General features: G+C 40.7%; 1 protein-coding gene across 3 annotated transcripts in view; it reads right to left on the bottom strand.

Moving 5' to 3' along the window:
• Positions 1 to 13,044: 13,044 nt before the first annotated feature.
• The window catches only part of LOC145414072 (histamine H2 receptor-like), a 90,086-nt gene continuing 88,672 nt past the window's right edge, over positions 13,045 to 14,458 (bottom strand). For all 3 annotated transcript variants that reach the window (XM_080283635.1, XM_080283636.1, XM_080283637.1), the window contains exon 6: positions 13,045 to 13,572. In XM_080283635.1, coding sequence (XP_080139761.1) covers positions 13,051 to 13,572 — 522 coding nt within the window. In that variant the 3' untranslated portion in view covers positions 13,045 to 13,050. The remainder of the gene's footprint in view (positions 13,573 to 14,458) is intronic.

Genomic DNA, 14,458 nt, shown 5'->3' on the forward strand with positions numbered 1-14,458 from the left:
TCGTGAGACAAAATGCGTTGGCAAGTTCCATACGATAGGCTAGGCTAACAATGTCACAAACATCTTGGATTGTCCTCCTGCGATATTCGAGGATGGTTGCACGAACTTTGGCCACATTGTCAGGAGTTGAACTGGTGGAATGGCGACCAGAACGTGCATCGTCGTCTGTTGACGTTAGTCCATTTTAACCAGTCGTAAGTTTGTGTAACCCTCAAAGTATTGTCACGAAATGCTTGTTTTAACATGTTTTGAGTTTCTGCCGCGCTCTTCCCGAGTTTCTCACAAAACTTGGTGCACACCCGTTGCTCTTTCACATCCTCAATTTTTGACCTAAAAAAAAATTGCAAACTACCCAAATAGAACGATAAAAACACACACACACACACACACACACATGCAGCAAATGCATCCACCCTGCACAATGCCACTTGACACTAACAAACAATTCGGGCGTGCACTGCTACCTAGCATCTACACACCGTACGACAAGCGGTTTCCATCCTGGTTTCAAATTTCAAGAACCTTTGGGCAGCACCTCGTATGTACAGTCGTGATCATAAATAATCACCTATCCTCCGGTGCCCTGAGCCACACGCTGGCTCCTTTGAGTCCTTTATGCGCGGCAAGTCACACTGGAGTAAGAGGGGCTGAGAGGGAGGGGCCAGAGAGAGGGGTAGGTGGGTGGGGGGACGAGTGACGGTGCCGGGGGCTGGAGTGATGGAGGGAAGAGAGGGTAGGTAGAGGAGGGAGAATGAAATGTGAAGTGGTGGTCGCATTATTTGTCTATTTTCTTTCATTCAGGGCATGATACAAAGGAGTTAATATTCGGTAGATAATGCTACATTACACTTTGTATTGAAGCGTCATCTAGATAACAAGCTTTAGATAGGTAGTGATATCAAGGGCTGGCTTATGAGAGAAGTGTACTGACGTCGCAGATCAAACATTAGTGCAGAGCCATGGAGACTGCATGTGCCCAGACTGTCAATGCGTGGGAACCAGAGAACAAGAGGACACAGGCCCTCCTCCTCCAGCACACCAAGGACGAGTGGGAGCTGTTCAGACGAAACCAGCAATCCATCATCAACGCTGTTTTCGCGGTACCTCGAAGTGTTATTGAGGCAGGAGGCCAGTGGACTATTGAACAAGGCTTTCCTGGTTTGCTTTGGCTTTACCGGTGTCGGTAAACATTGACATAATTATATTTTGGGAGTTTGGGTAGGATTTTAATTTTTATTTTTCTTCTAACAGATTAGGAGAGATATCTTTATTATATCCACCCATATGCACAGACAAAATTTATTTACCTTTTATGCACAATTATTTTAAATAGTCCTTTCATACAGACATGCTGTAAAATAGATGACACGATGACGACTGTATAGAGGGAGTATGCAGCTAGAGGATGATCATATTTACTGTGGACACAGCCGTGTCAAAGGTTGCATATGTTATTTAGTTCCAAAATTTAATTACATGTAATGGGAGAGAACGTTTCCTATATAAACAATCGAAGTCAAAGCCATCCATGTTCTATTCTGTGTCCGAAGTCAAAATACACGGATAAATACAAATACAGTATCTGGCTCCGCACTGATGTTGGATGCACGTCAGTATATTTCTCTCACGAGCCAGCTCTTGATACCACCAATCTAAAGCCTATCTGAAGCCGCTATACGAGGTGTAGTATAGCATTATCTACAAAATACTGACTCCTTTAAATTATTTCCTGAATGAAAGACAAATAATGTGACGGATATCATCTCCCTTCCTCTACTTACCCTCCCTCGCTCCACCCCCCCGCACCATCTTTCTTCCCGCCACCCATCTTCCCTTCTCTTTCTCGCCCCTACCTCTCAGCCCCTCTTACTCCAGTGCGACTTGCCGCTCATATTGGAGCCAGCCAAAGGAACGGGGCACCGGATGATAGGTGATTATTTATGACCACGACTGTACACATACGAAGTGCGATGCAGTGGTGATCGAAATTAATACCTCAACATCAGCATCTCCTTTCTGTTTTCTTTCTTCATTTGTTTTATATCTTCAAATTATTATTATCATACGCTGATATCCTATTAATTCTGGTTCACTAATTTGGTGTAGATTCTGTAATAATCTTCTCTTCTCCACATGCTGTAAAGAGTTTTATTTTGTTTTTTTGTTCCATATTTCCTTCTCTGAATAGTTCACCAGTTTTACTTCCATTTCTTCTGCCTCATACGGTGGTTATAGTACTGTTGCTTTTGTTCTTTCACTATTAATATCTGGGCATATCAACATGAAGTGCTTAATAACTTTTTTTCATGACCACATGGCTTACATGATGCTTCATCATCAGTGTGTCTTATTATATCATTTAGTGGTAAGGTCTTGCTTCTTGCCATATACGAGTACAGTATGCTTGATGATGGACGATTGTCATATATTTGTTCTTCCTGTTTTCGATTTTGCCTCGTATACATTTCCAGACATATTGCCCACTTCCTTTCACCATTTATCAGTATCCCATTTCCTTATATTTTCTTTGAGTTCTTTTCTCTCCAGTCTGAGGATATCTTCTTTTCTCAGTCCTATAGCATTTATATATGATTTTGTAATTCTCATCCAATTGCTTCTGTCATGTTCACTCATTTTTTTTTAAATTTCCTTTAATAATTCGTTTTGACCCTCCTCTATATTTTTCACTTACTGCAGCCTTTCATTCATAACTTGTTTTCATTAGTGAAGCTCCAATTTCCCCTCTCAGCGTACAAATTGGTGTTCTTTTTGTTGTTCCCAGCATTTGTCTGTAAATTCCAATCACTGTTCTCTGTAATACTTCTATGTCTGTCATGTTTTTTATGCTACTTCCATACAGTATTGATTGGACTGCTAATCTTTTCCAGTACGTCTTATAGACCATTATCTTGCTGCAACTCTTTGCTATCATGGGATATGTAACATTAGCTAGATTACGAGCATTTTTTCACAATTTCACTCTTTTGTTACCTAAACATTTATTTTCTAAATAAATTCATAGACATTGTATCTTATTAGTCACTTTCACCCCTTCTATCATTTCAGATTGTTCTTTCATATTACATATTGTGATATTACTTTTAGCTTGCCTATTTCTAAGCCATATTTCTCACTTATGTCCATTAATATTTTCAAATTTCATTTGGCATCTTCAGTACTTTCGGCCAGCATCAATCCATTATCAGCATAAAAGAGTACTCATAAATGTAACTTATTCTTGCAACCTTTGCCTTTTTCTTCAGCTTCTTTTACTTGAACGTATGTGATTAATTTTAAAAGTGTGGTCAAACCTGTGCATCCTACGCGTATTCCACTGATGATCTCAATATCCTCACTTATATTTTCACTTAGTTCTATACTTGTTCTTCTTTATAAATATTAGCCACTGTGGGTATTACCAGTAAAGAGCACTTTGTGAGCGCGTGACGAGCGAGGGAGCGTTTGTACATACACCTGTCATCATAATTTCATCTTGGTGTAAGCTTTCAACATTTTTGGTTAGGTAGTTGAACAATAACAGAAGAATAACTGAGCTAGAATATTTACTTTCTTACGTTCTCTCTCCTTCTCTGGATGTGCATACAGTATAGTAGCATTTATCACACACGCAATGTTCACTTCTCTGCTCCTGACTTGTCGTGTCAACGAACTGCGTCGAATGATAAAACCCAGAAGTGGGATGATTACTGTCACTGATTTCATCCCTAAACATAGAAAAAACGTTCATATAAAATTATGAGCGTAATATCGATATTTAATTGTTAGAATTCATGCAAGAAAACATTGTGTTACAACAGGACATCTTTTCTTAGTTCGGTTTCATACTGCAGCATGTCAGTTGAAGCACTCGGTACATTCCCTGGGAAAGCTGGGATTCCAAGGGGTTTATTGAATGTATCTACTACCTGCTGAAAGAATCTCTTCTCTATCTCCCATAGTAGAAAAGTTATTAGCTTCTGAAAACCATCGTGGTCGGGCTGTGTTGTGTCGGGCCGGGCTGGGTCGTGTCGGGCCGTTTGTTTCTCAGCTGAACGTAAACATCGCTTTTCTTGCTCGCTTGCTTGTAATCATTGGATGTACTTTAAAATCTTTTCATGACATTAATTAACTGTTCCCTTTAAATCGACTAATATCGCTACTAATGATTTTGTGTTTTTAAAACTATTTTCTATGCAATATTGAATAATATATATATATATATATATATATATATATATATATATATATATATATATATATATATATATATATATCAACAAGGAAACGAACCCAGTGGGGCAATTCTTACCAAGAGTCAGAGCTACCCAACAGTCGCAGAAGGAATATCTCTCTTCTTAGTTATTGTAACAAGGAGCGGTGCCAAGGCACAGCGAACCTGTCCCCTGTAGCCATTTTAGTGCTAATGTATAAACACAATGGGATGTCAAGTCAAAGCTGTCATATATCAAATCTAGGAGTAAATCGGGTGAAAATTGACGATTTTATGGTCATTAGAAATTTTAGGGCCCACCCATCTGTCTTTGACCCCCCTACCGCTAACTGTGGGGTGACTCCCCTGATGGACTGAGGCATGTTATAGGATGCAGATTTGAAAGATGCACCTTTAGGTTTTGGTTTCATGTCGATATGACGAATTTGAAAGGAGATATGGCGATTTATTTATTTTTTTTTATTTATTTTTTTTTTTTGACCTACAGCCTGGGCCTTGTCCCAGTTTGGCCCCAAATTCAATCAGGTGATCAGAAGGCCATAGCCCATCATCTCCGTAATGTAAGTCAAAGTCGCACCAGTAGTTATCGCGTAAAGCTGTTAACAGACAGACAAACAGACACACAAACCGAGTGAAAACAATACCCTTTCCCAAGCCCGTCGGGGCGGGGACAGGCAATAAATGATCTGCTTAAGATCCAGTAACCTGGAGATATGCATTTAGTTACATTTTAAGTAAATTATCAAAATATTTTAGAGATTTCCTTGATTTTTATTGGCCATCATCATGATTTGGTAAATATACTGAATATTTTAGAACTAATATACTGGACAATACTTAGCACACGTGTTTCCAGTTTGTATGCCTACTGTGAAGGTGTCATGTAAGACGCCACGATTGCCGTATTTTTCTATATTATATATCTCTTCCCACAAGGAATATATTTTCATAATTAAGCTACTGTTATATATATATATATATATATATATATATATATATATATATATATATATATATATATATATATATATATACATACATACATAGATAGAGGGATACTATATAGATAGATAGATAGATAGATAGATAGATAGGTAGATACTATACTGTAGATATATAAATAGATAGAATGACAGATATATGTATATTAAGTGTGTGTGTGTGTGTGTGTGTGTGTGTGTGTACACTCCATTAATTGTGTATGTATATGCATGTGTGTTCATGGATATTCAGATGTAGTGTACGTGTATGTCTTTCTGTATACATAAGTATGTATGTACTGTATATATATCTACTACTAAAATTCTCGGTCATTGTATGTTGTTTAAGTTTCATTGCCGGCAATACTGGACCACCTAAGAGGCTGAAAGTTGGGGTACAGGGGTAACTCAGCATGGGGAAGAACACGGCATGGCGGCATTGACCTCCGAAACCGTTCTGAGGCTGCTCTGTTGCTGCCTCTAGGTCGCGATGGCCAGAACTGCCCTTAGGAGCACCCAGGAGACTGAAAGTTGTTGTACAGGGATAACTCAGCACGGGGAAGAACATAGACATGGTGGTGTTGGCTTCCAAGGCCGTTTTGAGGCCGATACTGTTATGGCCTTGAGGCCACAATGGCCAGAACTACCCTTAGGAGGCTGCATTTGTGGTTAGCCACTGAGGTCATTTTCAAATTTATCTTTAGATATTTCTGTTTTCCATTTTTCCTGGTGAAATAGCTTGAGAGCGTCCGTGTTCACGCGGTGGCAACCATTCCCGTGGTCCACGATTTCCAGTGAGAGTAGCATTCTCAGTGGTCGTCCCTCGCGAAGCGGCAAGCTCAGCAGTCATCCCTCGTATACTGTGTATATAGTGAATATTGTTGTCGTGGCATCAGAGAGCGTGTGACACAGAGGGGAGCCTCCAGCCGCTCCCACCCAGTCGTTTTCCACCAAATTTTGCACACGCCTCTGGTTTTCAACACATGTCCGCGGCCCTGCATCAACAGGCGTGATGTCACCACGGTGGTCTACGGCTGTGCCACTGAGATGGATATACCTCTGGCTAATGGCGCCCGTGGCCCGCCGCACCGTAATGATAGTGGGCCGCCGCCGGCTCAGGACGTCCAACTTCCAAGCTTCATACCTATTCTTATTTAGTGATTTTGTTTTTATACAGTTTATGACAACTTACTTGTTGCGCAAGCAATGGAAGTCTGACTTTGCCAGTATAAAGTAAATACAATAGGTAGGTGATTCAAGAATAATTACAAGCGTAATGGAGTGTATGAAGTATCAGTGGTGAGTGCTTTGAGCGCAGTTCTAAGAAAACACAGAGAAAACGCATTAGGTGTTTCAAGAATTGTCGTGGCATCAGAGTGCGTGTGTGTGAGAGAGAGAGGGGGGAGCCTGTGGCCACATTAGCCACGATTTGTAACTGAGCCAATAGAGCTGACTGTCTACGTGTGATATGTTTTGAACATCAAAGCAGTGCATGCCAACAACTTTTAGTTTATGGTGCATAACAGTCAGAACAGTTTTCTATTACAAGCCTCTGATTCGAACACCAAAGTGCTCCAAAAGTGCACAAAACAACAGCTTGCCATCACACAGAAATTTCTCGAATTGATGGCTAATGTCTCAGCCAAAGGGATATCCTTAATAATGACCCCTGGAAGACGCCTCATGGTCGGGAATGGAAGTCTTCCTGACTGTCAATATACAATTTTATTATGTGTTGTGTGCCTGTTTGCCCATGAAAAAGGCATTTTCGAGAGCACTGCTAATAAATCGGCATGGCTAACAAAGTGACAAACAGTCTAGGCCGAAGGCCCAGCCCACCATGAGGGCCTACCCAATTAGGTAATATATATATATATATATATATATATATATATATATATATATATATATATATATATATATATATATATATATATATATGAATTAATACGGTATGTTCGTGCACGGGCATTCATGTGCTATGTGTCTGTCTGCTGTATTTGTTCACATTTTCCCTTTCTTCGTGTAGTGTCGTGTTCTTTATTGTATTTGTTTTTGTAATGATTACAGTAACTTTTGTCCCATGTACGTCACTGTGTCCCGCTGCTATCACGTACCCTTCCTGCCTGGCCCTCACTGACAGTGTTACGCAGTGTTGTCGATTGTGCTGAATGGTAAATACAGAACGTAAAAAATAATATAAAAGAACAAAATTGTTATTTGCAAGTGTATGCCTATGATTTGTAGGTAATTATGATGTTTGTTAGGAAATTCTCAGTCCTTTATCCCGACTTCTACAGCCTTTAATTTAATAGCACACGGACGAATGCCGTACTTCTCATCGTTTTAATTTAATACTTATTTAAGAATGATAAAAGAAGTGCCATAATCTCAGGACCTCGAACACTGGTAAAATAACAGGAATGTGTAATAAATGGAGGTGGCAGAGGAAATGCCATCTTCAGATCTGGTCGAGCAGACAATGTGGAAAGATTTTTTTTTTTTTTTTTCGATATTACATCCAGCAAACCGACATTAAAATCAATATGCCCAATACTTACCTTAGGCAATTCTAATAAATTTTTCTTCTATAAACATTTGTTGCAAATGCATTTTTATACACTATGTAAATAAAGAGGTGGAAGGTGGATTATCTAGCTCTTTTCTCCTGTTATATTGTCTACGTAGGTTAGGCTTGGTTAGGTTTGCCCCCTCTGTTATGGCATCACAATAAAATTAGTCCAGGTCACGTCTGGTTTGGATAGGTTAGGCTATTTTCCTGTGTTATGGCGTCAAAGATATAGTTAGGTTAGGTTACATCTAGTTAGGTTAGGTTAGGTTATCTCCCCTCTGTTATGGCATCTGCGATAAAATTAGGTTAGGTCATATCTTGTTAGGTTAGAAATTCTCCGTCTGTTATGACACTATACGCTAAAATAACGTTGTCACATCTGGTTAGGTTAGGTTATCTCCCTCTGTTATGGTATCTACGTTGAAATAAAGCTAGGTTAGGTATAGTCAGGTTATTTCCTGTTATGGCATCTGCATGAAAATTAGGCTAGCTTAGGTCTGGTTCGGTTAACTCCCTCTGTTATGACATTTCCATTAAAACTAGGTTAGGTCATGTCTAGTTATCTCCCTCTGTTATGACAACATAAAAATCAGGTTAGGTTAGGTTTGGTCATCTCCCTCCCTTATGGCATTTACGTTAAAATTAGATTGGGTGGATCTGGTTAGGGTAAGGCAGGTTATCTCCCCTTATTTTGGCATCTACTGTACATTAAATTAGGCTGTCAGGTCTCGTTAGGCTTGGTTAGGTTACCTTCCTCTACTATGGCATCTACATTGAACTTAGGTTAGGTTAGGTCTGAGTATATTAGGTTATCTCCCTATGTTGTGGCACTTAAAATTATGTTAAGTAGGTCTGGTTAGGTTAGGTCAAGTTTTCTGTTCCTGGTATGGGATCGACGTTAATATTAGGTTTTGTCAGGATTGCTTAGGCTAGGTTGGGTTATGTACAGTTATGGTAGGTCAGTTTAGGCTAGTTGCTGATTATTTCACAGACCTAAGCCAGTCTAGTTCTGAGTAATCATCCGAGTGAGTTGTGCTGTATGATAAAGCTAGGAGAAATTAAGAATCCCAGAACAGTGAAGGAAATAATTTAGAGCAATGAATTAGTCAACTAAGTATATTTCCAAGGGTAACCGATGGGAACTATATTCATCAGTGTACCAAAACAAATACTCTTGTAAGGCGTTTTAAAAAATCCTGTCATGGCAGTTTACTAGGTTCAGTAAGGCTGGGAATACTTCTTTCCCTCTTCATGTTGCCACTGGCTTAAATAAAGATACAATTGTGTTCTTTCCTACATTAGTAGACAGACGACGAAGTTTGTGTTAACATTAGAGTGTCAATCAGTTGATGAGGGAAAGCTCCGTGATTGGCTGATCGTGCCAAGGGTCCACTTGTAAGAGCCTCTGTCGTTGGCTGGAAAGAAATCAGCTGGTGCGGCTGACTTGAGGTGGGCGAAAATTATAACAGGGTAAGGTGCTGTTATAAGCGGTAGTGAATATCAAACTGTGGTGTGTGTTATGGTACCTCGGTAGTGCGTAGTCTGAGGTATGTACTGGATTTAAGTTAGGTGCCTCAGCTTATGAGCACGTTAGTGAGTCTGGCCCCCAGTGGCCTTTAGTGACATACCTCCCCAGTGACCCCACGTCACTGAGACAGTCCTGAGCCTCAGTAGTAACACCGAAAACTTATGCACTGGCATGGCCAACTGCAGCAGGCATGCATCTGTATGACTTTGGAGTCAGCCTACACCATGCCTCCCTCCCCACCCATCAGAGTAGTTGCATGGTAACCAACATCTCAGCTGGGTTCTGCTGTTTTGTCCAAGGCACAGTATTTGTGGCAGACAGAGGACTGCCAGCCCTCATCTCGCACCAGCTACCGTGTCTTCCTGCCCTGAGGCCGCCGCACGACATTCATTACCTCCGCCAATAAAAGTTGGAGGTTATGTATTCACCCCTGTTTGTCTGTTTCTCCACAAGATATCTGAAAAATCATTCATGGATGCTACTCAAATTTTGTGGATATGTGGATCAAGGGCCAAGGAAGAGTTGATTAAATGGTGGTGGTCTGTGTTGTCTGATGTACGGTAGGCGCTGGCGGAGGTATGCGCTCTCTGAGAGCTGTCTCCTTGTTACCAGTTGTCACTCACGTTGTCTTTATCATACCATCCTCACTGTCACTTCCTAAATAAGCATATATACATAACAAATGTTTATCTGTGCTCCCTTTCCCCTCCTACATCTTGGAACAAGAATCAAGTGCAGATATTGACGACGACGATGACAATTTTATATGGGTCAATCGAAAGAGCCTTATTAATTCTTTTTACAAGTTTGCCTCATACTGTTAAATAATCACCATACACACACGTATCTTTTGAGAACATTTTTGTAGGCAGTCGTATTGATATAATGCAGTTCGTGACATAACCAGCTGTAATTATGTGCATTAGTTTCTGCGAGGACAGTATGAGGGAGTGAAGGAAAGTCATATTGTAAAATACAGTTTATTTATCAAATAACTAAACTTTGGATTGAGGTACAGAGATCAGGCAACCTCTCCACTGGGCCACCACAGTACTGTTCACACACACACACACACACACACACACACACACACACACACACACACACACACACACACACACACACACACACACACACACACACACACACACACACACACACACACACACACACACACCATACTGAATAGTGATCATTGCTTTAAATATGTGAATCTACCTGTCCACTCATACTTCTATCCATACATATATAATTATGAAATAAGAATTACAATAATTGCTCCAAACTGTCGTTGTGAACATAACTTAGCACTCCATGTACTGCAAGCATCTCTAAAACCAAAAGAGCTTTGTGAGTTTCCGACCATACTCACTGCATAATATATTCATTCCTCAAAAGCCTAGCCATCACTAAGGACATTATAAGCATTCACTCATCTACCAACAAAACATCAAGACTGTTTAACACTTCCAAAGAACAAAGCTGATATCCTTATGAACAATTAATACACAAAGCACCTATCAAACACTTTGAAAGAACATGAAGGCTTGTCAAGTAATCACTGACTTGTACTTTACCACTTAGGACACCGTGGGAGCTCTCACCGACCAGTTCATACTTGTCCTTGAGTTCTGTTTTTCTGCCCTGAGAGTGAGCTGCGCAACTTATAACACTGACTAACTTCTGCGCAGCTTAATAGATTGTTCACTGCGCAGCACATAAAACTGTTCATTGCACAGTTCGTGAAATTGATCGATGCAAAATATGGAAGACTGATCACTGCGCAGTTTGTAAGACTGACCACTGCACGACATGGAAAACTGTCCATTGCACTGTTAAGACTGACCACTGCAAAATCAGGAAAACTGCGCAACCTCTGATCACTTCGCAATGTTTACACGATCTAAACTGGCCAGAATATGATCACCACTTCTCTGCGATGACGTATTTTCAATTTTACTCCGGCTGCCACCAGACGATTTTCCTCAAGTTACTAAGGCCCTTTCATTCTATAGAGATTATTGAGAGCTTTATTTAATTTTTGCAATTAGAAACGTCTTCCCTGAACAGCACAAAATCGTCTGGGGAAGTAAGAATAAACTGAAGTCATCACGTGAAGTGCTTGTGGAAGACGATAACTCTACAATGGGTAGGACAAGACTGACAGAAAATGAGTTAACTAAAAGAGGAATGATGAAAATCTGGATTTAAAAAAAAAAAAGAAGACATGAAATAAATTTTAAATATAACAGAACACAAATAAATCATTGTTGACTATGCAAAGACGGGCCGCTGTGAATGAGAGCTGTTAATCTTCTGTACAGCTATCACTTGTGCTGTAGAGAGGAAACAGCAATAGTAGTCTACCCTTCCCACCCCATGAAAAATATATATGAAAGTCACATATATATAGTCAGGCTTGAGCACAAGAGAGGCCACGTCAAGATATCTGGTGTGGGGTGTGGGAAGCAAGTTTGTAGTCAGACCTTCAGATATGGGTAGTAGGTGTGGGGAGAGGGTGAATAATTGTGTAGGCAGGTGTGGAGAGTAAAATGTTTTGGGAAAAGTATGTGAAGACTGGTACGCCTGTAGATGGATACAGATGCATGATAGATTTTGACAGGCAGGCGTGTGTACGTAGGAAGATTGCTGGGTTGCAGGGAACGGGGTGTTAAGTCTAATGGCTAGAGTCGTGAAATGCGTAGAGATAATATGAGTGGGTAGGGATGGTAGTGTGTGGGGTTAGGGTTCAGAATGTTTACGAGCATTTGCGGGTTCGGGACTGTCACGTGTTGCTTCAGAGTATTTGCGTGTCACCTCAGCAATATTGAGTGTAAGTTCAAAATATTCAGTTAATTCTTCATCAGTTTCAGGGGTGGATTCAGAAACTTCAGATATAGCTTCATCAGTATCAGAGGGGGGTTCAGGAGAATCGTAGATCGAGTCATTATTTTCAGAGTCGGATTCAGATGTTTCAGATATTGCTTCATCAGTTTTAGGGATGGGTTCATAAGTTTCAGATATTATTTCATTGGTGTCATGGGTGGGTTCAGAAGCTTCAGATATTGCTTCATCAGTTTCAGGGGTGGGTTCAAAAGCTTCAGATACTGCTTCCTTAGTTTCAGGGATGGGCTCAGAAATTTCAGATACTGCTTCATCATTTTCTGAGGTAGGTTCAGATGTATCAGACACTGTTTCATCATTTGCTGTACACGGTTCAAAAGGTTCATATGTCGGACCAGGAGTTGTAGGTGCAGAATCAGAAATTTCCTGTATGTAATCAGTTATTTTAACAGAGTGCTGAGGAACATCAAGTGTGCTTTTAACTACTTCAGATGTGGATTCAGTGGTTTTAGTTGTGGGGCGTGAACATTTAGTGCTGCGTTGTACAGTTTCAGGTGACAGATGAACGTTATTAGGTTTAGCATCACCTGGGGTTGTCTCAGTTGTGTCGGACAAGTGTTCAGTGACACAGCTTGTAGTATCGGTGTAGTCAGAAGGGAGTTCAGTACTGTAATAAGAGGTATCCATCTGGCTGTGTGGGAGGTCATAGTTGTCGTGTGGGAGATGGGTTATGTCAATAGTAGGCTCAATGGTGTCAGGGGAGGAGCTGGGCGGGGTCAGCGTGATGGAGGTTGGACGTAGGTTTGGGTGTGGGCGGTGTAGGTGTGGGTGTGAATGTGAGCAGTGTAGATGTGAGCGGTGGGGATGAAAGCGTAGTCGTGGTGTGTGTGTGGCATCACGAGACTGCCGACGCCACAACCACGCGCGGTAACATGCTCTCACTCTCAGGGACTGACTCACAGGCACACAGCGCCCCTGTTGAGGAGGACGAGGTCCCGGTGGACGTGGAAGAGGAAGATGATGCTGAGGAGGTTGAAGAAGTGAAGGAGGAGGTGAAGGAGTGGCGCCACGGCTCCCAAGCGATTCCTTTCTCACGAAAAAGCTTTGTTATTATCGCTGTTATCGGGGAGCGACCCATCCCTCGTCGGAAGAACTGCGAACCCAAACCACCGTCAAAGTTGGCATCTGGATCAGTAGGAGAAGGTGGGATCATCTCAAGGTTGAGGCGCTGCAGCGGACGGCGCCGGAAGCCTGCTGCACCACCTGAGGTCTTTGTGGCACTGAGGGGCAGGCCCAGCAGCCGTCTCACCTCCCTCTGGATCCTCCTGGATCGGTACAGGTAAAGGTACGGCGACACGGCAGAGTTGCTAAGTGCCAGCAGCATCACCACACCCTGCACCTCACTCGGCATCCACACCTGACAAGCAGAGAACACAGTGTTAATTGGTGTCATGACACAGCACTCTCACTCACAGGGTTATGTTACACAGCATCACTGTTGAAAGCTGGTTTGACTATTTTCACTAACTGAGCAAATACCTATTAAGTTATCGAGTTTTATGCAGCTATATTCCACAGTATGTGTGTTTAATCGTATATATATATATATATATATATATATATATATACTGTATATATATATATATATATATATATATATATATATATATATACAGTATATATATATATATATATATATATATATATATATATATATATATATATATATATATATATATATATATATATATATATATATATATATATATATATATATATATATATATATATATATATATATATAATATATCGTCTAATCTATTTGTGGTAGGTGGTGGCGACCATCATCCACTCACTTGATGTAGTGCTGCCTACTCCTTCCTTAGCCTTTATCATTCTTTTTCTGTGCCTGCCCTCCTCATTTCCTATTTCTCCCATCTTTCCTGTCACTTCTTATTGCTTTTCTTTCCTTTACAGGTGGCTTTACATTGAGTGACAAGCCAAATGGTTTCCTGTAAGCCAAGAAACCATTTACAACGCCGGGTGGTAACCATATAACCAAACAATACGTGCTTCCTACGTGTCAACAAGTGGGTTGGCGGAGGGTTAGTGCCCCTCCTCGTAAAACAACTAACTCAAAGTCAAATGACCACCCTGTACGGGATTATGGCGTCTGGCAATAGATAGATAGATAGATAGTCTAATCTATCTATCTATATATCATCATCTAATCTATCTATCTATCTTTCTATCTGCCTATCTATCTGTCTATCTCTATCTATCTATCTATCCATATATTCCGG

The sequence above is a fragment of the Coenobita brevimanus genome, chromosome 98 (assembly GCF_032717465.1).
Source record: "Coenobita brevimanus isolate Jiangsu-jjx chromosome 98, ASM3271746v2, whole genome shotgun sequence".
Classification (NCBI taxonomy): domain Eukaryota; kingdom Metazoa; phylum Arthropoda; class Malacostraca; order Decapoda; family Coenobitidae; genus Coenobita; species Coenobita brevimanus.